General features: G+C 47.8%; 1 protein-coding gene across 1 annotated transcript; it reads right to left on the bottom strand.

Annotated features, from left to right (window-relative positions):
* Positions 1-2229: 2229 nt before the first annotated feature.
* NKX2-8 (NK2 homeobox 8) lies at positions 2230-4018 on the bottom strand. The gene is made up of 2 exons (XM_021542904.2): positions 3837-4018; positions 2230-2774 (listed from the first exon to the last, which is right to left on the bottom strand). Exons 1-2 carry the CDS (start codon positions 4000-4002, stop codon positions 2230-2232), a joined length of 711 nt encoding a protein of 236 aa, XP_021398579.1. The 5' UTR covers positions 4003-4018.
* Between the last annotated feature and the right edge of the window lie 11873 nt (positions 4019-15891).

Here is a 15891-nt window from a genome sequence, read left to right as displayed (position 1 = left end):
AGAAGCCAGGAAAGGATCCTTCCAGGTGAGATGCTGCAAACACTCTGCAAGCTGATGGAAGGTAGATTTGTGCTGAGGAGGAGCAGTCTTGTCCCGTTGTCTTTGTTTCCTTTTCTAATGACGTTATCACACTATTTTTCACAGATGATCCTGCTGCATAGCTGGGTTGCAAAGGGTTAAAATGGAGGGAAGCATCTGTACTTTTAAAACTACATGCGACAAAGTCCATTGCTTGAAGTCTGGGTCCTTTCTACCCCCGCCCCTCCCCAGCTTCCAGTAATCATTTATTATTAGAGGGGTTTTATGATACAAATTTGATAATCTCCCATACACATTGGCACTGTTCTAATTGGAGTTGTAAGCCCATAAAATTCAAGCCCTTTGTTTTCATGAAGGCCACAAGGTTTTAAAAGATGCTATTGTACCGCCTAAAACCCATAAAATTGTCACTAGGGACTGATTAAACAGTCCTGAATCGAAACAGTGCGGATTTTGTCTAGGTCCTTTTCATACACAACAATGCTCTTTTCAACCTCCAAGACAAAAGGAGGTTTAAGGAGCGATTCTCTGGGAGATTCTTCTAAGATAACCCCATCCATATGGGAGACAAGGTGGCCAGCAGCTGAGACGAAAAAAAAAAAAAAGATTTCGGATGGCAGGAGGGAAAATAAAGGGACAGGGGCGGGGGAAAGACAACAACAACAAAAAATCAAAACCCACCAATCAACCAACCAAACAATAAAACCAAACCCAGGTGACACAGAAGCTGTTTCCCCAGGTCCTTCCCGCACAGCCCAGAGGCCTGATCTGCTCTGTGCCTCCGTCTTGGCACACGGCCTCCTGTACAAGCGGGGAGGAGATGTAGGTGGGAGGACTGGCGTCCCTTCGTTCTCCCCGGCCTGTCCTGCGCTGTAGCTGGCTAGAGGCGACACCGAGCCGCTCAGGTGGAGGGTGCGAAGCCCTGGCTAAGGTAGGGGTGGGAGGAGAGCGGGGCCATTCTGCCCGAGGAGGCGGCCAAAATCACCCACGGAAACTGGTGTGCGCTTTTGGTCGCCTCCTCATCCGCGACGGCAGCACCTCCCATCTTCGCTCTCCGTGGGCTCCCCGGGATGTGTAGGCAGCACATCACATGCCAGGGACATACCGCGTTCAAAATTAACCCCTTCCAGGGAATTAAAAGCAAACAAATAAACAAAAACCCCACACACCCCATTTAAATATCTCCTACGGGTCCCTTTCCGTCGACACCTTTTCCTCGGCGGCCACGTTATCTGTACCAGTCCCCGTGGGATTTTTGCCCCAAATATTCCCTCAGCGTTCATGGTCTGCAGGTGCCGTCGGAGGGATGGAAGCAGCCCGTCTAGTCCGTGTTTCAGGGACCTGGGTTTAGCTTTGTAGGGAGTTTTAGGGTTTTTCCCCATTGGCGGTTGGCAGATAATATATAGTATTATTTTCACCCCAAGGCAATAAAATCGGTAGTTTATCAAATAGTTTCAAAACATAATTTTCTTAGCTATCCTTCCCCAGTAGAAATTTGGAACCGTTTCAGGCTAACGGAAAGATTAGCTTAATTCTGGATCCTGCCTTAGTGCCTCTGTGGAAGACATCGCCGCTTTAAACGCAAAGTCGTGGGAGAGGGGGTTGACAGAGCGAGAGACTCTGGGCTCACACTTCCTCTAGGAATTATGACCGCGTTTACAGTTATTTGCTTGCAGCAAAATTTATTTGCCATTTACCGGCTCATTTGGATAAAATAAAAGAAATTGAAAGTCAAATTCAACTGGAGATATTTAGGATTTTATAGCACAGGAGGCAATCCTACGAAACAGTCCAAATTGTCAAAACTACACTTCTCCGCCAGGAAAAATTTATTTGCCAAAAATCATTTTATTAGTCACTGGAAGAGTCAGCTATTTTAAAACACACTAGATTGCTAGGATGATCATTAATTTTTAACAAGGAATCTCTCGAACAGGAGAAGGAGGAGGAGCGGAGGTTTTACGAAATTCGCGCCTCACGCGGCACCCTCGCCCTCGGGTGAGGCCGGTGTAGGGGAGCGTGGCCCCGGCCAGCTTCGTCCCGGCCTGCCGCCGCCCCGGAGCCGCGCTCCGCCGCCCGGCCCGGCCCGCCCGAGCCCGGCCGCGCGGTGCCCCTGCCCCGCGGCGCCTTCCCCGCGCTACGGCCCGCGCCCGTGGGATGAGTCCGGCCCCGGAGGGCTGAGTGCCGCTGTCACCATCCCCAGGAGACGACGGCGGGGTGCGCTAAGTGCTGGTACGCGGGGAAGACGCCGAGGGCGGCGGCGGGCGGGCAGGCTCGGTAGCCCTGCAGGGCGAGGGCGGCCTGGGCGCTGCATCCCGCCAGGGCGCAGCCCAGCTTGGGGCGCGCTGTGGGAGCCGGTGGACTGGCGGGGCAGCCGCGGCAGGGCTCCCCGTCCCGCACCAGGACCGGCACCACCACCCGGCGCAGCAGGGCCGGCGGGCGCGGCTGGGGGCTGCCGGCGCCCTCGCTCCGCGCCCGCTTCATCTTGTAGCGGTGGTTCTGGAACCAGATCTTCACCTGTGTGGGGGTGAGGCTGAGCAGCCGGGCCAGCTGCTCCCGCTCGGGCGCCGAAAGGTATCGCTGCTGCCGGAACCTCCGCTCCAACTCCAGCGTCTGCGCCTTGGAGAAGAGCACCCGCCGCTTCTTCTTCTTCTCCTCGGCCTCCGAGCCGCGGGCGGGGAGCGACCTTTGGGTGGAGTCGGGCAAGCTCATCTCCGGGCCGCTCTCGTCGGAAGCTGGGGACAGCGAGTGAGTTAGAGAGAGGGAGCAGCCGGGGCCGGGGAGCGCGGCGGGCATCGAGGAGGCCGCCGAGAGCTGAAACGCCTCTCGCAGGGAGAGCCCCGTCTGCCTACCGGGCCGGATTAATCCCAACAGTCAACGATAAATGTGAGCAAACCCCACGAACACATTAAACCTAGCCCACGGAACCGAGCGGGCTGTCGTCCGGGCTGGGGCCCGCTTTTCCCCGCTGGTAATCCCAACAGGGGCACAGCCACTTCGCCGCGCACATCCTGGGGATTGCGGGCTGCCAGCCCTCGTGTTCCCTAAGTACTGAAACAGAATATGCGGCTCCCCGGTCCTTTCATAACTGCTTTTCACTCGCCACTCGATTACCTTAATATTTAACCTATCCCGGGGTGTTCTCGCACCCACTCAGATGACGATATCTCCCTGCGCACCCTGTGTACACAAGTATACAGTAAACGCCGTGTATCTGTGGCACAATTTATGTGCTATACAGCTGGGTTTGCGAGCTGCAGCCTGCCCGCCGCGGTGACAGGTTCTTGGATCTAGGCGGTGGCGCAGGGCGCTCCGCGGCGGCGCGGGGAGGCGAGGCACGGGAGCTTGCTCAGCTTTCCTCTGCGGAGCGTGGGCTGGCCTCAAACCCTTCAGCACAAAAAGACAGGATTTCTTGCAACAGTGAAACGGGGGTAAAAAAACTAACCCGGGAAGTAGGCTTAAATTATAAGCGCACAGAGAAAGGTGGACACAGCCTGAGATTTTGGTTTCTGCCATAGCTGGGAATATGCACTGATCTACCAAAAAAACCCCAAGAGCCTCCCAAAATAACCCACAACAAAAACCAAACCATCTTTTCTGTCTTAAGATCGTGCCCGGGATATTTCTGCTGATTCGTTGTTGAAATTTAGTAATATTTTATAAAACTCCCAGCCTGGATTCCCTCGATCCTGTAGGCTATGTACACTGTCAATTCGCTGCTTCGCATCGTCGTCAAAGAGAAACAAATAAAAGATAATTGTGCAGAGATAGCGAATTCCTGTCCGTTTTATACTCACAGGGATAGTGATTCCTGTCTGTTTCTATCCACCCTCGATACGGCGATCCGGTGTAGTTCTCCGCTGAGTGGCGATGGTCAGAAGCTTGCTTTATGCTATTAGCATCCTGCTCTGGTAAATCCAAAATGCTCCTCACTGTAAAACTGATCCTTCCAGATGTGGCCATGGTAGGTTATGCACACACACCCAAAAAATATCACCCCAAACCGAACCCCCTTCCTTAAAAGCTGCAGGGAAAGGATTGCGTCCAGTTACTGGGGAATCTCTCGGCTCAAGAGGACCTTCTTTTCCATCTCCACCTAACCCCAAATATTAGTGTCGTTTACAGAGGTGTCCTGTTTATATAAACAGTCCTCCCCACTGCAAACACTGCCTGCTTTCAAACCGTCCCTGTCTATAGGATGCTAAGTACCTGAATTAGTCAAGTGCTAAAGCCCTAATGGGAGTAGGTGTAACCCCCCCCTCCCGCCACCCCCATGAGAGAATAACCCGTTACCTCCCAAAGACAGCAGGAAACAGGCGTCATCATTACATATTCTGTCTGATTAGCCAAAAGTGGGGACAGATAATGGTAATTGTTAGCAGTGAATAACATCTTGGGTGGCATGTGGATGACCAACAACCACCCCCCTCCATCCGCCACCGAAGCCACCAGCGTCCCTTCTATCCGCAGACAAAGTGAATCCTCCCAGGACATCCGCAGAGCATGCCGAGAGCCCCCTCCCCACTTCTCCCTCTTTATTTTCCCCTCTCTCTTGCCTCTTTCTTTAAATCTGGATGGAATTTAAGTCGTTGTTTTATTTGCCGGGCTGTTTGCAGTGCTACCTCAAAATCTCTTCTTGTTGGCAGGTTTCCTACCCTCAACTGGGCATTTTTCACACCTCGACCGAGGTCTCGGCGGGGAAGGTTGGCGGCTGTGTGCGTTAAGGAATGGGATCTCTGGGATGGGGTTTTTTGCATCTCCTGGGCATGGTAGTGGAAGGTGCACCTTTTTCTCGAGAAAGATAATAGCGGGAGCTTGGCATACTCGGTCTACAAGGAAGAGTCAGAACGGGGGTAGGGGTGATTTTTTTTTTTTTTTTAACCACCAGTTTGTCTTGTAATAACCCAGGGAATATCTCTTAGGGCGGGGTGTGTGAGTGAGTGAAATGACTCCAGCTGGGGATGGGGAGAAAAGATCAAACACGGTGCGTCTATTTATCCGCGCCGTCCCTGCCGACCGCCGCTTCATCTGCCGAAAGAGGCAAGCGAGCGAAGCCGAGAACCGGCGCCCCCCGGGAGGAAGGCGCTGGCACGGTTCGGGGGCGCCCGGCGGCAGCTCCGCGGGACAAGCGCCTTCTCTCAGCCTCATCCTTTCACCGGGTGACCCTGTCCCCTCTCGAGGCTGCGGCCGGGCTTTACCCGGCCGCGGTGGCCGCCGAAGACTTAAGAAAATACGGTACAGAAACAAGCAGTCCAGCGTGCCGCTCAAATGCACACCCGCAGCGACAGGGCTCGGTGCCCAGCTGCAGGGCAGCGGAAGCAGTGACCGATGGGGGCGATGTTTCACGCGGGTCGCGCAGCGTGGCTCAAGCCGTGGGAGCACAGAGGGCGGGGGCGGGACACGCTCCCAGCCGCCCGCCGCAGCGCCCTTCCCCGTCGCTGCCCGCCGGTTTCGCGGGAGGGACGAGCGCACGCCTCGGAAAGCAGTGGGAGGCCAGTCCGGCTGGATGGAGCAAAAGCCTGGAGAGAAGGGGACACCCAGCCCCTCCCCAGCAGATCAGCTTTCCTTTGAACGCGGGCCGAGGCTCTCACAGCTCATCCCCAACGGGGGAACGTCGCGAAACCCTGCGGCGATGCGCTGCGGGCCTGCAAAGGGAAACTCAGATACACGCGGAGATACTCGTCTCTCCGGCCGCTTTGTCGGCTCTTATTTCCCTGTCCAAACAGGCATCTATAAGCTATTGTGTATAGATTATATCTATCCAGCCCCTCTCTCGTCCCCCAGACCTGCTGCCCGCTTGCCCTCGGCCGCGACCGCCCCTCCCCGCCCCGGTCTGGGTGTCGCCTCTGGGAGCAGTTACAATTCTCGGGGAAAATGTCAATTAGCAATAACGGCAAGGGAGAGGTGAGATTTATATCGGCGAGATTTGTAGGCGAGATGAACGGGGCACAAGGCTTCATTTGGCCACCTTCCCGCATATTTCTTCGGGACTGGACAGGCTCCATATAAACGATTCCCAGGCCGTGATTACTGCAGCCACCTATCAAGCGTGCCTGGTGACAGTAGTTATCTCCCAGCTCCGAGCACAGCCTCCCAGCCGTCCTGGGTGGTCGGAGCGAGGGGAGCACAAATACATGCCAACTGCTAGGCCGTGGACAAAAGGGAAATGTAGCCCTATGTCCCGGACCTGTTGGAAGCATTTGTTCCAGTCAAGATTTTGCATTTGTTCAGATCTGGAATAATAGGTGATTGACGCCTTCCCACAATGTGCTTTAACTCTCCGGGATAAATCGGAGCTTGTTCCTTGTTGTCATGGTTTTCAATAGGGTTCAATGGGATTGAACCACTATCGACTCTGCTTTACGTCTCCGGCAGCCCCGTCCATACAAATTTATTAGTTACGTCTTTTTAAATGAGATTAAATTGAAACGACGTGTCCGTCCTCGGCGGAGCGGCTACTCCCGCGGTCGCCCCTGTGTCCCCTTCGGCCCCGACTGCCCGTGTCACCGCCGGGGCAGCCCACGGCCGGCGGGGGGACTGGGGCCACGGCCCCCCGCTGCCAGGTACAGCCACGCTCACCTGCCCCGGCCCGGCCGGCAGCGCCGCCGCTGCCCCGCGCTCCCGAGCGCCCCGCGTATAAAAGGCGACCGAAAAGTGCTTATTAATATCTTGACCCCGCAGGCAAATATTTGCTGAATGCCTGCACAGAAGAGGAGCTTCGGGAGGGTCGACCAGAGGAGGGGAGGGGGCCGGGGTTCAGAGCGGCAAAAACTTATACAGTATCCGAGGTGGCTCTTAAGAGGAGTTTGCCAAGGACACTCGAAAGAAAGTGCAAAAACTTTGCAAGGAAAAAAAGTCAGGATGAGAGAAAGAGAGTCTACTTCAGTGACCTCTCTTAGCCTTTTAATCTATTTAACATCCTAAGCCCACACTGATGTGTAGAAATAAGTAAATGGTACTCTTCAAGCCTTAAGAGCTCTTCAGCGTCAAATATTTGCACTTACTCTTAGAGTTTTTTCTCAAATAGCGCAAGACACATTCCCCTTGGACGAGCCGTGCTATCTAAATATACCTACGCATTGTTATCTGCGGGAAACGGTTTGCTTCAAAGGCGGAACGTAATAACCTGAAATGTTTCATCTCTTGGTTTGCTTGAGACAGACTTGGACGCTTTTCAGCTGCCCGGCCTCATTTCGGGGTTTGCCGGTTCATATTTCACTCTCTCCCGCCAGACTCCCGCGTGTCTGCCCACGGGATCCGGACCTGCCGTTCCCGTGGGGAGGCATCCTTGGACCGAGAGGTGGGTTTGCCGCTCACCTCTCTGTACCGGCCGCTTCGGCGGGTATCCTCGGCGTCCCACCGAGAGCCGCCCTACGGTACGGACGGGAAAGAGATGCGACAATCATTTCTCTGGGGCTGTTAAAAGTACGCGGCAGGGCCCACGCGTGTGCTCCGCCCGCAGATGCGTGGGGTCTTATGGCAGGATCCGCCCCGCGATGAGCCTGTCTCTGTGGGCCCACGGGGTGAGACCTTGTTGGCCTCCGTGGGCCCGTAGGGGATGTCTGCGTGTGCCCGACCACCTGGTCCCTCCAGATAAATCCCCAGAAACCCTTCGCTCCCCCCAGGTCTTCGCCCATTTAAATGAATTTTCACCTTTTCCAGGAAGCTAAAAAAAAGAAAGAAAGAAAGAAAGAAAGAAAATAAATCTTTGCTTGTTTTCACACCGCTCGCAGCGCGCTTTCCAGCTCATTCGCCGACGGCCACCTGTGGCTGCGGCTCACTGAAACGGGGAAGGAGAGTGAGGAGCCCGGGACCCCGGCCGTGTCCCCGCAGCCGCTGCAGCAGACGAAGCGGGGGCGCGGTGGCCGTGGCACCCCGTGTGGCGGCTCCGCCACCCGCGGACACGGGTGGAGGCAACCCCGCAGCGGGGACCGGGCTGGTCCCGGCGAGCCGGACCCCAGAGGGACCGCGCGGCTTCCTGCCCGAGAGGCGGCCCGGCCTGCCGAGGGCATCCCCGGGCTGGCTCCGACTGTCCCGTCGGGGCTCTCGCCCTTGCCCGGCGCCCCTCCTTACCAGCCCCCGCTGCAAAAACACCTCCGACCACATCAGAAAACAGCGGCTTTTTCTATAATTCCTTTTTCTTTTTTTCCTTCCTACTTGAATGGGTTCATTTACTGTGCTCAGTGGAGGATTGCAAAGAAGATTGACCAAATCGATGTATGTGAGATGCAGAAATCAAGCATTTTCCTACAGCAGCTGATAGTCCCTACACTTCCACAGAGGAGAGAAAGGAGAAAAAAAAAAAAAAAAAAGGAAAATAAATATTATCAACATAGGGTATAGGGTTCGTGTAGATCTGATTGGTGTAGTCCCGGCTTTGAGGAGGAACTCTGCACAGTATTTCTAGGGGCGTTATGTGCAATACACTGAAGTGACTGAAATGAAAACCTGAGCTCACTGAATTTAATGTGAATTTTAGATTTTATTTTAAAACAGGCAAAATTCCACCTTTTATATAAAAACCAAAGAATTATTTGCTTAATTTTCCCCAGTAGTGAACTCTCCCATAACTTTACACCCTTTTCCTTCGTCATCTGAAAATAGTATTATTTATCTTTTCCTCTCAACTATAAACCAACTTTGGACTTTGAAAATTAATATAACCCCTTATTTGTGTTTTTGCTTTGCAGCTGGTACTGTTTTAATACATTTTCTAATTAGGGCAAGACTGTGGAAGACACGGAATATAGCCTGCAGGAAAACTGGTTTCTGTGTATTTCTGTATGTTAAATTTGTCTCTCTTTCCTTGTAGACTAATGAAATTTGCTGTGCATATTTCTTGATACATCTGAACAACCTGCACCATCCCCTTTATTTCTTTTTTTTTTTTTTTTAGTGACTGTTCTTAATTTTAAGTACTTAAATACATCGACTTTAACCTATTAAACACCTCGATAAACAAACTACTTTCTTTTGTAACCATTTTTGAAGATGCTTATTCTCTGGTGCACTAACTCTCATCCCATTGAAATCATGAACCCCTCTGCTATCAGTTTTATTTTGCTGGAATTTTTTGTTTTGCTTTGTTTTTTGTTTTGCTTTCTTTTTTCTTTTTTTTTTTCCCAGAGCTCATTAATTTAAACCAAATAATAATTATTAAATCTGATATGTACAAAGCACGCTATCCAAGACTTACACTTTTTATGAAGCTGTCCATTTTCCATTCTGCATTTAAACAAGAGACTTTGCCCATTGAAACAGGGATGCCCCACAGCAGTAGAGGATTCAGGACTGAGTTTTTCATTTGCTCTGTGTGATCATCCCAGAGAAAATAACTTGCAAGTTGATTGAAAACAAAGCAGCAAGAGAAAACCACCCCGTTACTCTGTAAGTTGGTTTGGGACTAGTTTGTGCTGAGCCAAACTGGAGTAGACAGCATGAGCAGGGCTAGCCAGCTGCTTGTGCTTGCTTTCCTTTGGGCTCCTTGAAGCTCAGCTCTTAGGAGAGACTGAGAGGATGGGGCTTTTGCTTCCCACTGGGGTTATTTGCCTCATGAAACTGCAGCATCTGCTCTGTTAAGAGCTGGGTGGAGTACAAGGGCTGTACCTACCACCTCTGCAATGCCATTTGTCCCTTTGCTCAGTTTTTGTCTCTCACTCTCAGCCTTCATGGGACATACAGAGAGGCAGGAGCAGGTCCCAGCAGAGGGGTAAAGCATGCCCAAGACAGGACATAATCTTGGGCCCAGATTCAGCTCATATCTGGAACATGTGGCCTCTTCTTCCTGTAACACACTTGTGCAAGATGCTCAGGTTCCCAGATGGAGATGGTTCATCTGGAGCTCCGGGGCAGCCAGTAGCTTCAATGACCTTGAAAGGGGCTGCTCTCAGGCAGAGGCAGAGACCCTGACCCAGATACACCTTGCATTTAGGCATCTAACAAATCTTTACTTCACAGGGAACAGGGTGCCTAAAGCCTCTTGAGAATCTGGCTCCAAAACTGAAGTGGGAGCTGCTAGGAAAACGGGGTGAGTGGTAAGACAGAAGGAAAGTCCATAAGCAGTTACTGAGAAGCTGCAATAGAGGACAAAAGTTTCCTTGGGAAAAGCTGTCCTGATGACCAATGCCATCACATTCAACAGACCTTCATAATGACAAAAGGCATTTTGTGTTTTGGATAGTAAAGAAGGATATATATTTGATTTCAGTGTGTAATTCCTTGTTCTGCACTATATTGTATCACTTACATTTTAAAGTAAACTTTATGTTCTGATAAATACTCTCTATTAGTTAAATTCTACTGAATTATCATAATAAAATTGGCAGCCAAAATGGCAGAATTCTAAAAAGTCCTTTTATATTTTTCACAAGGCTTTATTTTCTTCCTCTAGGACTTGTTATGTCACCAGAAGGCTGGGTACACACTGATGGACTGGCCATCACATGAGCAGGCTGCTGCAATGTCAAGGACAGGTTTCCTCTTAGTGAGCCAAAAAGATGTGATTTTTCTCAAGCCACATGCACAAACCTCCTGTGACCATAATCGGGTTTGAGGCATTTGACCATCTATCACATTTGGTTGAGGCTTTTTATTTTTTTCCCAGATTTCAGGCAGAAAATAAGATAAAATTGTGAAATTATGCTAAAAGGCACTTGTAGATCCCAACAGAAAATGTGTAAAAAGAGGTATCTCATGGCTGTTTCCAGAACTGAAAGATTTTTTTTCCTGATGCTGCAGGTAAAAAGATATGAATACAGAAAGCCAATTTTAAAATTGCAGTTTCTTATCACTCTTAGGCTGAATTTTTCCCTGTTGTTTACAGACTGTTAACTACAGCAGCCTTTAAAACACAGAGTAAAATAACTCTGCTGACTTTATATGCAGTTAGCTGAGTGAAGCTATGGTGGCTCAGGCATGCCACACAGTGAGTGACAGAGACGTTTTGGTTGTATAAATTACCATGAAGGAGTTTACAGGGGAGTCACATCCAGGGCATAGCAATAAAATCAGCTTTTATATTTGACTGTACGTGGGCCAAAGTCCAGATGTAAATGGCTTAATTTCCATGTAATTAAAAATCAGATTGTAATTTTTTTCAGGTTTTTTTATGACTTGCTATTCAACTGGGCTTTTGCTCCTGCAAATGTGTGTTGTAAAAAAAGATTGCTCCCACAGGTTTGTGCAGTGAGAAGCTACAGTTTATTTTCACTTACAACAAGCTCCACACCTATAATTTTTATATTTTATGTATGTACATGTATACATGTGGATTCTCTGCTTTTGATACTCAGTACTTAACATAATTTTGGTCTTTATATCTCACAGCTGATGATTCTTCTTCTTTTCTTCCTCAATGTTTGTCTCCAGAGCTATCTTGGTTTTCTTCTCTCAACCCATGATTTAGCTCTTTTTTCTCTTATTTTTTCCCTCTCCACAGTTTACATTCTAAAGCTTATTTGCAGTCATTTTCTGACCATAACATGAAGTACTGAACATCCTCTACCATCAGAGGTTGCATTAAGAAGCCGGGAGAACCTGTAGTAATTTGTCTATCCTGTCACACTTTTTAAAATGCCATTAATAATTCTCCTGGCTTGTACCAAAAACAGCGTGGTCAGCAGGAGTAGGGAAGCAATCCTCCCCCTATGCTTGGCACTGGTGAGGCCACACCTCAAATCCTGTGTTCAGTTTTGGGTCCCTCACTAAATAAGGACACTGAGGTGTTGGAATGCGTGCAGAGAAGGGCAACAAAGCTGGTGGAGGGTCTGGAGTGCAGATCTGATGAGGAGCAGCTGAGGGAATGCATAACCTTATCACTCTCTACAGCTACCTGAAAGGAGGTCACAGTGACCTGGGCATCTGTCTCTTCTCACAAGTAAAAGGTAACAGGACAAGAGGAAGTGGCCTCAAGTTGCACTAGAGGAGTTTTAGACTGGGTATTAGGAAAATTATTTCAATGAAAGGATTGTCAAGCAATGAAACAGTGTGCCCAGGGAAATGTTGGAGTCGCCATCCTTGGAGGTACTTAAAAGATGTGTAGATGCAGCACTTGGGGACCTGGTTTAATGGTGGACTTGGCAGTGCTGCAGTAATGGTTGGACCTGATCACCTTAGAGGTCTTTTCCAACCCAAATAATCGAAACTGAGCAGCCAAGCTTTAAAAGATCTGGTCCTCATTTTGCTGTCATGTTATATAAATGTAGCCTCAAAGGGCAATGAGGACCCCAGTGAGGCAGAAATGTAGTAATTTAATTGAAACAAGCAAATCAGTTTATGCAGCTACTTTACATGTAGTGAGATTTTGCATGTAGTATCCCCTCAAGTTCATTTGCACAGCAATTGTCAAAATCCAGCTTGAGTAATAAAGTAACATGATCTAAAGGGGATGTGCTAGATGAAGGTGGAGGAAATTCAAAGATGTAGTTTGGTTCTGCCACTTTTATCCCACATGGCTTTGTCCTTTCTCAATCTATTTCCTTGCTTTTAAAGTAGGGTCAGATTCTACTAAATCAGCTTTCTCTAACCACTGCTATAGTTGTATGTTGTGGGATGGTTGGGTATCCACATAGTGCATTAACTACATAAATTTCCTTTAAAAATTATAAATAATCACTCATATGAGTTTGTGGAAGCAGGTATTTAATAGAAGCATTTGTATTCCATTCTGGATTTGTGTGTGTCATGCTTTTGTTCTGAGAAGCAATTCAAATGGCTGCAGTTGTCAAGGCAGAGAAGTTATGATTCATATGTTGAAACAGCTGCTGCAAGAACATTTCAAAAGAAAAGTTATTTGGGTGTTTTACTCACCTGCAGAGCCAGTGACATCATTTTAAGTAACAGCTTCCAAAATATGACTGCTGGAGCTCCCATAAAACAAACCAGAAGCAATTGCTCATAAAGTTTTCAGCCAGGCACTAGTACTGTTAAAAAAGGAAAAGTTAATTTTTACTTATGGGCAGCAATTAACGATGTAGATAAATCCAATTTGCTTTCACACTACTTCACCCCCACTTGTCATCATGTTCCTCTCCCAGCACAACTTCATGGCAGTGCTCAACTTCTGAGCACACAACCTGCTGCCTTGTGAGAAATTAATCTTTATGAATACTCACAGATGTGCTTTTTGGGTTTTTTTGACCTTGAGTGGACTTGCATGATGTTTCAGAGTTATGTACTCCCCTTGAGGTTACTGTGGGCAGGGGCAGTGTGCACTGGAGAGCAATTTAATCCTTGTGGGTGTAGAGACAGGGCAGAATCTGCCTCTGCTTCATGCCCTACAAAAACAGCCAGCAAATCCTCTGGCAGGTTTGTCAAAGAAGATGCCAGCTGAGGCATCAGACAAATCCTGAACACACAGGCTCAGGAAACAGGGGGTACAAAAAGCCAAGGGGCTAAAAGAACACACAATAACTAATAGTGAATAAATGACTGCTGACCCTCCCTGTCTCTGCCCTCTTTTTCAAGCTGATCCCAGTGTAAGGTTGTACATCATTGTTGTTTTCTTTAGGAGTGTGCAGTCAGCTCCACACATACAATTTTAAACTCAGCTGAATAATCTGATAACTTCTCTGGTGACTGATTGTGTGCTTCCTAATTAATTCCTAATCCTTCCTAAATTAAGATACATGGAATTATTAATGCTGGAGCCCTTGTTTGTGGTAATATTTTTGCAGGTCAAATACTAACCAATTGAAATACCTAATGATCAATTCTATTTGAGTTAGAGCAGCTTACTTTTTGGGTACTGCAGCTAAGTGAGAGCTTTCACTGAATTTCTCAAAATTATGATATTCCCCAAATCAGGTTTGTGAATATCCCTTTCTAACTCCAAGCTTGGGCACTGGGTGAATATAAAAACATTTCCAAGATTTTCACCCTTATATTGCAGTGTTTAAGCCTAGTGACAAGAAGGAAGAACAGTGGATGATTAATTTTAAAACAAAACATTCCTGCCAGCCCTCTGCAGCTAAATGGAAGTTGTGGTGACTGTGGAATTTATGGAGAGTATTTCAAAGTGAGATATATTTATCCCATGACAACACTCTATTGCCATGACATTTTGTGGCATACCTTTAACAATGAGTAACCTTTGTATAATAGTTCACACTTTATAGAATTTCTTACATCAGTGAAAAAAAAATACAGTTTTTGGAGCAGACATATTCAATTTTTTTAAAATTTCTTTTTATTTTTCTTTTTTTCTTCCATAATGTGTTTCCTGTCCCTGTTTTTTTTTATCCAGTCAGCAAAAACATCTGTTGATTAACAATAAAACTGAAATTTCAGCTCACAAAATCATATGTATTATGGCCAACATCAAAGAGATTTACAGAACTTAAAGTAATGAGTAAAAATAATGACTTTAGAAGGATGACTTATTCTGTGAATTCAGATGTGTTGCAATGATTTAGTAGGCATTTAAGGTTAAACAGTCAACATAAGACTGCATGATCCATATTTAATCTGATAAATATTTTTTGTTTATTTACAGTAGTAGCTGGTTTATTTTATGTATTTAACCAAAGAAATAGTCTGTAAAGCTATTTTGTGCTTCGGTCCATAATAAATGTTTTCTTTAGAGTAGGGAAAAGTTCAGCTGTGCTCACATAGTTACATTATGCATGCTTTCCTGCTGTACCACAGGGGGGAATTACATTTGCAAACAGAAAATAAAAATGGAACGGCAGAGGTGGGGGTGAAAAGCAAACATTCTTTTTAGCGCCTGTCTCGCAGACACATCTCAAAACACTAAAGGGAAGAGACTGAAAAAGCAGCGTTAGCAGTGATTGCTCCGAATCACAGTGATTAGCAGCCAGCCGCGGAGGCTGAGCGCAGGGAAGGTGGCAGCGCGGTGCCGCCAGGAGCCGCGGGCACAAGGGCTCAAAGAGCGACCACCCAAAGCGGTGCGGCTCACGCTGGGCAGGCACAGAGACCTGCATCAGTTGACCTCAGCCTGTGACCAGCAGGGTAAAGAGTCACTAACTCAGAAAGGTAACTTGGGCTCTGCTCTTTGATGGCTTTGTAAATCAGGATAAGCACCTTATAATGAATGCGAAAACTTTCTTGGTAACTTTCTTTCATGGGATTGGGAGGCTGGGGCATTCCTAGGAGCAAGCATCTAGCAGCATGCGGAGCCCAGCTGCTCTTTTTGTACAGTACTGGCTGAAGGGCCATGCAGAAAACAAGCCAGGCTGCTAGGAAGTATTGCAGCACTCAGCTTAAAAGTGTACATCTGCACCCTCTCATTGCTTAGGTCACCAAAATCAGCAGGCTCAGAATATCCCATCTGGACTTTTGGAATGGAGATGGAAAACCATGTAATTCTTACAGTGGCAGCAAGATAGCAAAGAGATGTATTTTAACACCCACAAAATCAGTACTTAAGCTTTCCTGGACATAGAAGGGTATTTTGCGCCACTGGGTGCTGCCAGGACACATTTTTGCACCTTAAATAAGCATTTGGCTTGGGATGCAGATACAAGATACCGCTTCACTTAAATAATGTTACAGTTTATTGTGGTTTTCGGTCCTCAGATTTGTTTGGATGTGACAGCTGTGTTGCAGCTGCAAGCAAAATATTCTGTCTTTCTTTAGTGTCAACAGCAACATTTTTAGAAATTTCCTGTATTGCCTCGTTTGGTTCTTTTATTTTTTCAAGCTTTTATTTTATGTAATTAGTCTTTGTACACAGAGTGTTTAAGTTTGTGCTCTTCCTGCTCATTTCTGATCCTCATATGCTCTGTTTGGTGTTTCACTTGTGCAGTAACCACTACAGCAACATTTTCCCTTTTCCTCTTCCAGATCCAAAACCTCAGGCTACGAATTTGCCTATGACTAGCATGTGAAATACAT

The sequence above is a fragment of the Lonchura striata genome, chromosome 6 (genome assembly GCF_046129695.1).
Source record: "Lonchura striata isolate bLonStr1 chromosome 6, bLonStr1.mat, whole genome shotgun sequence".
Taxonomy (NCBI): Eukaryota; Metazoa; Chordata; class Aves; order Passeriformes; family Estrildidae; genus Lonchura; species Lonchura striata.
Note: the sequence above shows the minus strand (reverse complement) of the source record. Positions and strands in the feature narration are given on the sequence as shown.